At 40.7% G+C, this 12920-nt stretch overlaps 1 protein-coding gene across 1 annotated transcript in view; it reads right to left on the reverse strand.

Moving 5' to 3' along the window:
* Window positions 1–12668: 12668 nt before the first annotated feature.
* The window catches only part of LOC142354081 (uncharacterized), a 7358-nt gene continuing 7106 nt past the window's right edge, over window positions 12669–12920 (reverse strand). Inside the window, exon 4 of the mRNA XM_075406356.1 lies at window positions 12669–12679. Coding sequence (XP_075262471.1) covers window positions 12669–12679 — 11 coding nt within the window. The remainder of the gene's footprint in view (window positions 12680–12920) is intronic.

Below are 12920 nucleotides of genomic sequence, written 5' to 3' on the forward strand. Positions count from 1 at the left end.
TATGCCATACACTTCAACCATTGCTTTAAAAGAATTTAAATTTCATCTGGAATGATAAAATTGAACAACAAATCCCTTTCCAAACAAATAAAAGTAAAGTGGAAAATGCAACAAAAAACACACACTATAATCCACACTTGGAAACTCTGACCAAATGCGAAGCATCTAGAGCAGGATTAGGAGCAGCATTAGAAGAACGTTCACCGACAGGTTGGCATACAGTTGCATTCGCATCCCGTTTCCTGAATTCAAATGAGGAACGCTACAGCATTAACGAACTAGAATTATTAGGGATTGTGTGGTCCGTAAAATATTTTAAATATTATTTATTTGGCAAATCATTCACAATCATCACAGATCATTGATCACTACTTTCCAAAACGAAAAAACACCGATCTAACAAATCATATAATAGTCGTTTAACCAGTTGCATAGACCGTCTTTTACCCTTCGACTTTAACATTGAACATATAACAAGGGTTCCCGCCAACCAAATCAAAAAGCAAAAGTTACAAACAAATACGATGAGGAATTTGCGGTAGCAACTATTACCCGCATTCGTGACGCTATTGCAGCAATTTATAAAGGTACCACAGAGCAAAACTGTCAATCACAGCGCATTAGCAGCGTCAATCACACACATTTCACACGTGCCTCAATTCCTCGCTTAGCAAACTATTCCAAATTGCTTTTTGCTATTAATCGTAACTAAACTCAGTTGCTTCTCGAAAACACTGCAAACGCAGCACATATCCACTTAAATTCTAATGTGCTCAAAACTCAACCAAAAACCAATCTCATTCTAATTTACAAACAAACACAACGCAAATGCTATCTAATTCAAACGCAAAAATGAGTAGCCCAAAATCAACTCCCCAAACTCCTCCTACTGAAAGAAGGGTCACCTTCCAATCAACACCGAATTCAGCAGTGAATTCAACACATTCCCCTAAAAAAGTTCATTCTGCCCAAATCTCGAACTGGAGAAGAGGTGTTTAAGAATAACTTATCACAGCTATTCACTAAAGAGTTCTTTGCTGTCCTCACAAGCAGGGATGCAGTACTCAAAGAAGTGCGAAACTGTATCCTTCAAAACGATTCACAAAGATGCAAGGAGGTAAACCCCTAGCTCTTCTCATATTGGAGAGACCTCCACGTTAAGTCGGGCTGCGTCTTAGTAGACGAACGCGTGGCAATACCCCACTCGATACAAGACGCTGTCTTAGAAAGTCTCCATCTTACCCATCCTGACAGCTGGGGTATGATTACCCTTGGACAATATGCGTTCTGGCCATACATGCAACGTGAGATCCTCAACAAAGCTGCCCAGTGCAAACATTGTACTGATATTGGTAAGAATGTCAAATCCGTCGTTACGGCGTCGAAATCGAAGCCTTTATTAAACTGTTTGAACCTAATGAAGAAATACAAGTTAACTTCGTCGGTCCCATTATGAATGAAAAAGATCAAGATATACACTTCCTCGCATGTATTGATCGTTTTTCCAAAAACCCCACCGAAGAGGTTTTTGATAAAGCTAATGGACCTAATGTAATTAAATTTTTAGATGAGTATATTCAAATACACGGTGTTCCCCGAAACATTAGGTTAGATCAAAGACGTTGTTTAATTGGATATAAAGTAAATAAAATCTGTGAACAAAATAACATTAACATTATCACTGCTCCTGCTAATCACCATAATTCTATTGGATTAGTGGAGCGTTTGATAGAAACAACTAAAAGACGTCTTAGTTGCATGAAATTAGATAATACAAATAACACATTTACAATTAAATAAGCAATAAAGTCAATAGTATATCAATTACGTATATGCAAACAGAAGACAAATGTAACACCTTTCCAAGCACACTTTGGATGAAAGCCAAACACACCACTAAGTAATATTAGTACTTTACCAAAGCCGTCAAATCTTTCACATGAAAACATTCTTCACCACTATTTAAACGCAGATACAGTCCCGGTAGAGGAATATCTCGATGACAACGGCTGGGTGACTGGTGACCGCAGTGACATACTGATAGAAGAGGCGATGCAAAGGGCGCAAGTTGACGCTGGACGACGATACAATGGGGACAAAAACAAATCAGTTTCACGATCTATTATACACCCCAAATTAAACAACTCGATACCGCGGTCAGAACGATTGTTAGAAGTTAACTAGCTCGCAAGTCTTCAAAAAGATCAATGAGGGACCTCCAAGGACTCTGGGAGACGTTAGACCCAGGAAGCACTGTCGTGAGAACTTCACCCACGACTACGGTAATCAAGGTACCGGGAGTCCCTGAGGTTCGAGTCAGGAATAACGATAAAGACAAGTTCGGAACCCGTGCCGAGCGTAACACGGATGTTTGGCTGTACGCTCAACGACGTCCCCTCCTCTATGAGGAGACAACTGAAGAGAAGATTGCCCAACACAAAAATGATCTGATGAAAAAACATCGGGGAGATTAAGATCAGACACAAACCTAACCAGTCTGACGCTGCTTCAAGAGTATCGTCCGCTAACAGCAATTTATCCAAAGCTATGTCTTCCCGCAAACTTAAAAAGCCACAAACAGGAAGAAACTGATCACGTCAATCTTCAACCACTTTAAACGCCTTTAATGCCTCCTCAGTTGCTGCGTCATCAGTCACCTAGTCAACAGCCTCGCCTTCCACAATTACGTCGAGATCAAAACGCAACCAAAAGGCCCGAGATTATTTTGGTTTAAAAAGTTGAGTATGTTTGGTCAGTGGCGACTCAGCTCCGATGCCAAAGAGACACAAGGCAACAAATCCCGTCATCGAGACGGTAATGCAGGAAGAGGCACTGCTATCCCCTGCACGTGACACGTCATTTGAGCTGCCAGTGGTCAGTCCTCCTGCACCCCTTCCAATTGGTACTTGGTCCCCAGAATCCTGGGACTATGACGATTTTGCTAGAGAAATTAGTATGAGCGTCTTTGACGCCGAAAATCAAATTTAAACTGTGCATAATAATAAGCCACCTGTTGGCGCCACTAATGAACAGAATCATGAGCCATCAGACCAACAGAAATGAAATTGAAAACCTAAAATTTGAAATTTTGTCAAAATTCAAAGAAGGTCAAAACTGAATAGTTTTACAAGTTGGGACCAAAAATTTGTCCAGCCCCCAGATTTTGGGAAGGTCAACCCTGAGCAACCAAAGGTTCTAGCACACGGTTACGTTAACACTTAAGCTAGCCATGGACCCTACGAATATTAATGCATCATACCTACAGGTGTGGCTATTAGCACTTATATGGTGCAAAAAGTGCATTTTTTGATATTTTGTCATTTATTGTTAAAATTCTTAAATTGTTAATTCTATGATCCCTTAGGTGTTTATTAAAGGTCATATCTCATACATTTGAGGCATTTAGTGCTACGTACGTACCAGCATTGCATATGTCAACAAAAGAAAACATTGCAGTAATTTGACATTTACTATGTAAACAATGACCTAAATCATTTTCTTGATTAACCAATCAGAAACAAGTAGCGATGATGCTATAAATAATAAGTATTTGATTATTTACGTTAACCCATTTGCTTGAATAGTGCAACCATATTGTATTTCGAACCATTAGAAACTGTTATACAGAGCAGTTGGCTCTCAGATTGACTGAAGTTTCATTCTTTAACAGCTTTAGTCCTTTTTGCTAAGTTTTGCTAGATCTTAAGATCGTGAGAGTTTTAAGTTAGTTGAGCTCACTTAACGAGAAACTAGCTACCGGCTGAAGCGTTACAATCGTCAGCACGAGTGAACACAGACTGTCACTAAGGACTTTTTTAACTTCAATCAACAGAATTAAAGTTACAGTCCTTTAATACATCCGAGCGATTAACTATTTTTGCGAGATTGTTAGTCAATCGAACCCAGTGAAGAACCAGTCCGCCGTAAAACTCGAGAACCAAGCTGTGATATATCGGTTCCGCTGAGATTCTTGATCAGCCGCAACATTTGGTCCGCCGACCCGGACATCAAAAACAACAAAAACAGCAACAAGTCTTCGATTCGACCTGGTGGACCAAAACACAACCAACAACGATGGGCAGCAAAACTCCCAACAGACACTGGAAGAAACCTGATTGGAAGGTGAATGGTCAACTCAAGACGTTAGAGAAAGAGCAAGCTGACCTACTCAAGTCCTTTTCCAAACAACGAACTAGAAGGCTACCTGACACAAAACAAAACAATGACGGTCGAAGGTGCTTATCGCTGTTTCTTCGAGACGTACGACAACTTGGAGGACAACCGACTACTGCAGAGGTTACCATTAAAACCAAAGTGTTTTGAAAACTTTGACAAGGAAACCAAGCCTATGTTAGAAGAAAAGAGTGAAGTTTTGCGATGGGTAGATGACAAAGTATCAGATCTCCGAGACATTGAAGATTGTCGCGCAGTAGTCATCGACTACCGGAAAAATACATTGCGAGCGTACAAAATTATTGGAAGATTCTGTTCCAATCGAGGACGAATGGTTAAAACTCGAAAAAAAAAATGAAAGCAGAAAATTAAAGCGACTCCGAAAAACAGATACTGTGTAATCAGGCGGAACGGTTATTAGAAAAGCTAGATGAAAATTGCACATAATCTCTTCAAATAATGAAGACCGAAGCTTGACCCCATAGGTTCGCGAGTTTCAGTAATCCTAGAAGTTACTATCGAGACCTGATCAAGCAGTACAGGCTCCGCAAGGATTGTGGAAATCAAACATCATTAGTGTTATCCACAACGGCTGTTGACAAAGGCCCAAATGAAACTGTAATTGATACAGGAAATGGAGCACTAGGAAACGCCGAGGAGAACGTCGAGGCATTCTTCTATACAAGGAAGCAGAAATCAACCAAGTATCACAAGATCATCGAGAAGGCGACAGATCTAAGAAATGGAGCTCAAAAACCTAAGAGCTAAGATAGAAACAGAACATCGACTGCTAGAGCGGCAGTTGGAGTTGGAGCAGGAGCGTGAGTAAATAGAAATTTGTCGCCAGCAAGAAGAGTTACGTTTATAACAACAGCAACAAGAACAAGAGTTACGTCTAAAGATGCGAGAAAAAGAAGACGAACTGCGTCTTCGACAGCTTGAGCGAGCCCTTGAAAAGAAAGAAAGAAAGCAGAGGAAGACGAAGAACAAAGACGTCTGAAACTTGAGCTGACCAAAGGAAGCTCGAGAGCATCTGTATCAATGGCAGATGAGATAGAAAGTGTTGGATCAAAACGAAATCATGAAAGAGCAGCCGGGTGGGCAGAATCAGTGGCTCAACAGTCTGTCCCTAGACGGCCACTATCTCCAAATGTTGTTATCGACCCTCCAACGAATGCCACAAAGGACAAAATTGACAAACGTTTCAGCACTTACCCGAAAACTACTCCGATGTTCCAACCGGGTGAAGGATTTTTCTCAACGCAACTGACTGAACCGAGCATTCTCATGAAACCAGAATTCCGTAAACCAATTAGAGTAACGGACCCACCAGCACCGCAGTTGACAAGGACGACGTTTCAGCAGCAGTGAAAATCAGCAGTTCAAGACACAAACAGGATTCAGAGTCCCATTAACAACTCTTGAAACAGGTCTGCCGAGAACAGAAACAGAAGCACAATGAATCAAACCACTCCCCAAGTTATTTACCAACCAGTACCAAGCAGTGATGCCAGTGGCTTGCCAAAACTAAATTTTTTGACTGAGTTTTCAGGAGACCACCTTGAATGGCCAGAACGGTCAGGTTTTTCTGATGTTGTTGTTCATCAAAATCCAATCAGCGATACGGAAAAGATGCAATATCTGAAGACCAGTCTCACGGGTCAAGCGAAAGCAGCAATACAAGGAATGGGATTCAGCTCTCAATCATACTATCATGCTTGGGATATACTCTGTGAGAAGTATGGCAGATCAGATGTCATAGTAAATGCTCAACTCAAGAAAATACATTCTCATTCTCCAATTCGGCTCGACGATTCCACGAGCATCGTCAAGTTTGCAAATGTGGTTACAAATGTGTTGAACGCCTTGACTCATTTTGGATACACATCAGACCTAGAAGCCGAAGGAGGGCTAAGTTCAACAACAAGAAAACCTCCGCAACTGAGAGAACAGTGGTTGCAGTATATGCAAGATCGTCGACTACTGAGAGGCAACCTGATTATTTTCAAGGAGTGGCTTGCCTCCAAAACTGTAATTCATGAGAACTTGTTAGCGCAGACAAACTCGTCAATGGACAGAAACAAAATTCAAAGCCGTGATAAACCGAAGACGAGTACCTTTGCTTCAAACGCTGAAGAGTCCAGCAAAACCAAAAATTTTGAATGTCCCTTCAAAGACGGACAACACTCCGTTTAGACTTGTGAAAAGTTCAGATCGAGGAAAGTAAATGAACGACGAGAGCAAGTCCAGAAATTCCGGCTGTGTTTCAATTGTTTAAGACCAGGTCACATTTCGAAACACTGCAAAAGCAGGACAAGCAGTGTACCCAGCTGTGGAAGGCGACACAACAGGCTTTGGCACAGTTTCTACCAAAGAAGGAAACTAAAAAGTTGTCTCAGATGCTACAACGACAGTAGCAACTAACATCACCCAAGGAAGACTCCCAGTGGTGCGAATCAAGCTGACAAACAGAGACTTAAGCCTAAATGTACTAGCAATGTGTGGTTCAGGATCCTCGATTTCATTTGTAGACAAGTCAATGGTGTCTAAACTTCAACTACAAGGCCGAAAAGCGTCCTTATCAGTAGCCGGGATCAAGGCTCACAAGATGTCAAGACTGAAAAAGTGCCGATGGCTGTTTCAGCGCATGAGAAGTCTCGACCAATGACAACCGTACAATTCTACGTCCACGAGAAACTGAAGTTGGGAAAACAGATTTTGGAGCTGCAAGAGTTAAAAGATCGCTACCCACATCTGAGGAACTTGCCAAATCAGAGCTACAATCTAAACGACGTTCAAGTGATTCTTGGACAAGACTGTTACGAAATTCATCACCCTTTCGAGTTCAAGAAGTAAGAAGACAAAGCTGCACCATGGGCAGTGAAATCAAAATACGGCTGGGCCCTAAGTGATCCGCTACCAGCGAAGCAGGCAGCAACTCTTGCCACAACAGCAACATCAATTGCAGATGATAAACTAGCAAACCAGTTGGGTAAGTGGTGGGATATCAAGTATCGAGTCGTACGCTTCAAACTGCAATGTCACAGGTCATTCAAAAGACGAACAACGAGCAATCAAGACGTCGGAACAAACAACCCTATTCAACGGTGAATTATACGAAGTTGGACTTCTGTGGCGAGAGGAAGAACTGAAGTTGCCGAACAACTTCTACTCTGCAATGGGCAGCTCAAGTCCCTAGAACGCCGCCTACAGAAAGACGAGACGCTACGAAAACGCTATCAAGAAACCATTGACACGGATCTCAACGCTGGATACGTTCGGAAATTTGATGAAACAGAAATCAATGAAAACCGAAACAGGCTACAATGGTATTTGCCACATCATCCTGTCATTAACCCGCATAAACCTGGAAAAGTGAGAAGAGTATGCAACGTAGCAGCAAAATATCAAGGCGTAACCCTCAACGACAAACTTTTATCTGGACCAGACCTGCTGCAGAGTCTGATCGGAATCATTTTTCGCTCCCGAGAACAACAAATAGCTTTATCAGCCGACGTAGAAGCAATGTTTCTTCAAGTTGCTGTCCCAAACGATGACAGCCTATGTTTACGGTTTCTCTGGAGAGAAGATCCAGAGCGGAGAATAGAAGTCTATGAGTATACACGCCACGTTTTTCGGGCGAAAAGCTCGCCGACTTGTGCAAACTACGCTTTGCACTAAGTGGCGAAGGATAATGCAGTCAACGACGAAAGTCGTCAGAACGGTTCAACGAAACTTCTACATGGACGACTTCCTAAAGTCAGTCAGAATCCCTCGCGAAGCAATCGAAATCTACCAGAAAGTCAGAGACATCCTCATCAAAGGTGGATTCAATTTGATGAAATTGATACCAAGTGACGATGGAGTCAAGTCATAACGCCCAGAGGCAGATAGATCAATGATAGTTGTGAAGACTTTAGAAGCAGAACCACAAACGTCCTCAACACTTGCAGTAAACTGGAACGTGGACACAGATAGTCTCATTGTCTGTCGTAGAACTGAGCAAGAAGTTCCAGTAAAAATAAATCAGAGAATTGTTCTATCGTTTGTCTCAGCTGTGTTCGCCCGCTTGGAATGTGTTCACCCTTCAAGATAAGAATGCGGTTCCTACTCAAAAGCTTTTGGGCAGCAAGGGGAAAAGCATGGGACAAGGAGTTGTCAGCAGAACATTTAAAACTGTTCAGTGACTGTTGCTCTGAGTTGAGAGAAATAAGGACAATGTCAATAAATCGAACTTATTTTGAAAATGGATGTTCAAACCTCAGACTTCACATTTTCACGGACGCGTCAGAAGAGCAATGTGCATCGTGGCATATCTGCAAGACGAAGCAACGATAAGATTCACCTACGTGATAGGGAAATGCCGTGTGGCACCCATCAGACATATGACGATACCGAAGTCAGAACTTCAAGCTGCAGTCTACGGAGATCGTCTCAGAAAGCAGATACTCAGCGAACATGATGTCAGAATTGACAAATTCTATCAATGGACCGACTCATCAACTGTGCTACAGTGGCTACAAGCAGAGCACAAGAAACAACAATTGTTCGTTGCGAACAGAGCAGCGGAAATACTGAAAACCTCAACGATGGATCAATGGAGACACGTCAAAGTTGTGGACAACCCTGCCGACATCGGAACCCGGGGAATGTCCATCGAAGGCCTCAAGAATACCGTATGGCTAAACGGGCCGGCATGGCTCCAGGCAGATGAAGAAAAGTGGCCAAAGCCATGATGTCAAGTGAACGAAAATGAAGCTGAGCACGCTACCAGTACTGTAGCCACAGAAAATAAACTAGATCAACTATTTGACTGGAGACGATACAGTACCTTCAACCGAATTAGAAATTTTTTGCCTACTGCATGAGGTTCAGAAGGAAGCAGAGGGGTACCCTCAAAGCAGAAGAGATCCAACAACCAGAACAAATTTTGTTTCCATTTGTTCAAACCGAAAGCTTCCCGAATGTTTCAAAGTCGATAGCAAACAGCAAAGGAATCTCGAAAACATTGAACATCGCCAAATTGTCACCCTTCATCGAAGAAGATGGAACAATTCGACTGAAAGGTCGACTGAAGCATTCAAACCTCGCTTACAAGGCCAAACACCCAATACTATTGACAGCAAAGCATCCAGTTGTACAACTTCTGTTGGAGAAAGCACATCGAGACAACCTACATGAGGGCACAGAATATGTGAGAAACATGCTTCAACAAGAGTACTGGATCATTGGAATAAGAAATGCATTACGAATAATCAAATCGAGATGTATCAATTGCAGACACAGGAACGCCCACCCAATCCACCCACCGATGGCTGACCTACCACGAGAGCGACTTGATGAGCATGTTTTCCCATTCACCCATACCGGAGTCGATTATTTCGGACCCATTGAAGTGAAATTCCTACGACGTACCTTGAAGAGATGGTGCTTTAACTTCACTTGCCTGACAACGAGAGCAGTACACATCGAAGTCAAACAGTCATTGGACACCGAGTCATGTCTAGCTGCTGTGACAAGATTCATCGCAAGACTTGGCTACCCAATCACTATCATCAGCGACAACGGCACAAACTTTGTTGGAGCAGCCAGGAAACCCAAAGCATTCATGAACGAGTGGGACAAAGATAAGATTGAGAGTGATTTAGCACAGAAAAATTTTTTTTGGAAATTCAATCCTCCCGGAGCTCCTCACTTTGGTGGAATCTGGGAAAGACTGGTTCAAAACTGCAAGAAAGTCATGCTTGCAATCTTGGACAACAGAAGCCTCACCGACGAGGTGCTCAGTGCAACGATATGTCTTGTAGAGCAAATTCTCAACGCAAGAACCCTGACAGCACGAAGTGACGACCCAGAGGATCTGACCGCCCTGAAACCCAATCATTTCTTGCTAGGACGAGAAAAAATAAGTGCACCATTCACGCCATCCAGTGAACACTACCATGACCTGAGAAACTCCTTCAAAATGGCTCAAGCATATGCCGACATGATCTGGAAAAGATGGACACGTGAATATCTTCCACAATGGATTCAGAGATCAAAGCGGTTAAAAGAACTTGTACGAATTCTGAAAGAAAGAGAACTTGTGTGGATAGTAGACGATTCAGTGAAACGATGTGAATACAAGATGGGACGAGTTTTCAAAGTCTCCAAAGGCGACGATGGCGTCGTACGATCAGCGAGAGTCAAGATGGCACATGGCGAATTCAACAGACCTGTAGTGAAATTGGCGCCAGTCTTCTATGATGGTGTTTTCGAGATCAAAAACAGGGCCGGCGATATTGGCGCCACTAATGAACAGAAGCATGAGCCATCAGACCAACAGAAATGAAATTAAATTCCTAAAACTTGAAACTTTCTCAAAACTCAAAAAAGATCAAAACTGAAAAACTATACAAGTTGGGACCGAAAATTTGTCCAGCCCCCAGATTTTGGGAAGGTCAACCCTGAGCAACCCAAGGTTCTAGCACACGGTTACGTTAACGCTTAAGCTAGCCATGGACCCAACGAATATTAATGCATCATACCTACAGGTGTGGCTATTATGGTGCAAAAAGTGCATTTTTTGATATTTTGTCATTTATTGTTAAAATTCTTAAATTGTTAATTCTATGATCCCTTAGGTGTTTATTAAAGGTCATATCTCATACATTTGAGGCATTTAGTGCTACGTACGTACCAGCATTGCATATGTCAACAAAAGAAAACATTGCAGTAATTTGACATTTACTATGTAAACAATGACCTAAATCATTTTCTTGTTTCACCAATCAGAAACAAGTAGCGATGATGTTATAAATGATAAATATTTGATTATTTTTAATTTAATCCAATTGTTTGAATAGTGCAAACATATTGTTTTTAGAACCATTAGAAACTGTTATACAGAGCAGTTGGCTCTCAGATTGACTAAAATTTGATTCTTTAACAGCTTTAGTCCTTTTTGCTAAGTTTTGCTAGATCTTAAGATCTTGCGAGTTTCAAGATAGTTGAGCTTACTAAACGAGAAAATAGCAGCAATACTAGCTACTGGCTGAAGCCTTACCAACTTCAGCACGAGATTGAACATAGACTATCACTAAGGATTTTCTTAACTTTTTTCTTAACTTTCTCAATCAACAAAATGAATGTTACAGTCCTTTGATACGTCCGAGCGACTAATTTTTTTTGCGAGATCGTCAGTCAATCGAACCCAGTGAAGAACCAGGCCGGCGTAAAGCTCAAGAACCAGGCTGTGATATATCGGTTCCGCTGAGATTCCGATATATCACAGCCGCAACACTACCAAAAAATTGAATAACAAATTGAAATTTTGCAATTTTAGATCATTATGACTTATATTGTCAACTGTTAAATTTAAATCTGGAAATGTATCACAATTGCGCAATCTTTCTGTTTATTGTCGTTTTTTGTTTGTAACTGTGTTTGGTTTACAACTATAAAATTTAGTATGGATTCTGAATACTGTAAATCTAATTTCATGAATTACATCGGATTCGCATCTCAATTGTGTAGTAAGTTATTTCTCTCGCATTCAGTTTAATGTAAACACAACAGATTAACATTAGATTTAATCCATCTCACATAATTTGCTCAACTCCACTGCATTTAATCTGTTTGATGGTTATTGTTCACATTTATTTACTATTTATATTAATCAGTACAATGTTATTAATATCATAAAACTTTAATCTTATGCAGTTTAAAATTTGTTGAAGACGAGGATATGTGGTACGTTTGTACCTAATTTAATTGATTAGTACTCAATTATATTAAGTTTGCGCTTGTCTCGTAAAAGTCATCCCTAATCATAATTTCACTTAACTTCATTTTGCCGCCGACTAATATGTCAACTTTTCAGTTTGTTCACAACTCCCACTTTTGTTAGTATTCATTCTGCTACTTATTTCCTCATAATTCAGGTGTTCTCAATCTTCTCAGTTTTGCAGTCGAAATATTATTAGTTGGATTCGAGAGGGGTTTCCACGCCGCCATAATAGAACTACAATGGTAGCAGTTTTGCAGAGTAAACTAAAAGTGGTAATCCACAATTTGTTAATACATTGGATTCGCGCATCGAATCCAATTCAGATAAACTAAAGCGGATTTGAGGCTCAATTACATATCTCCATAGCAAGAGGTATCACAACATTCAATCCGAGTAATTTCAGTCGAAATCGTCTTGTAGCTTTCAGATAATAAGTAGTGAAACGTCACAAAAATATACACATATCAGTATATGTATCATATTTTTATCGCAAGTGGCAAGTTCATTCCCAATTCAAATTTTTCTACAATTTTTATCCAATTTCTTTTTTTTTAAATTTTTCCTCGATTTCGAGGTTAGTTTTCAAATACATTGGTGAGGTTTCAGCTTCATTACAGCACCAAAATAGCTCAAACCACAAAATTCTTGTAATTTTAAGATTTTTCAAACGTCAAACTTAGCAAACAATGGCCGGATGGCTAATTGAGCAAAAACAGCCATTTTTTTCTCACGATGAACCTAAATATGTTTCAAAATGCTAATGGGTTCCAAAAGCGGCAACGAAAAATCTTAAAATGCCTCAATTCCTTTTAACCCTGTGGCCACTTTTACCCTCAGTTAGTTCTGCTATCATCAGTGCGTAATAATTATTTTGGTTATAATGTAAGAGTTTTATAAAGTAAAAAAAATGTTTGGTTATAATCGATAAGTAATAACGTTAGGGGCATTGATCGTTGTTCTTTATTTTGCAAAATACTTG

The sequence above is a fragment of the Convolutriloba macropyga genome, chromosome 15, assembly GCF_964194025.1.
Source record: "Convolutriloba macropyga chromosome 15, txConMacr16.3, whole genome shotgun sequence".
Lineage (NCBI taxonomy): Eukaryota > Metazoa > Xenacoelomorpha > Acoela > Convolutidae > Convolutriloba > Convolutriloba macropyga.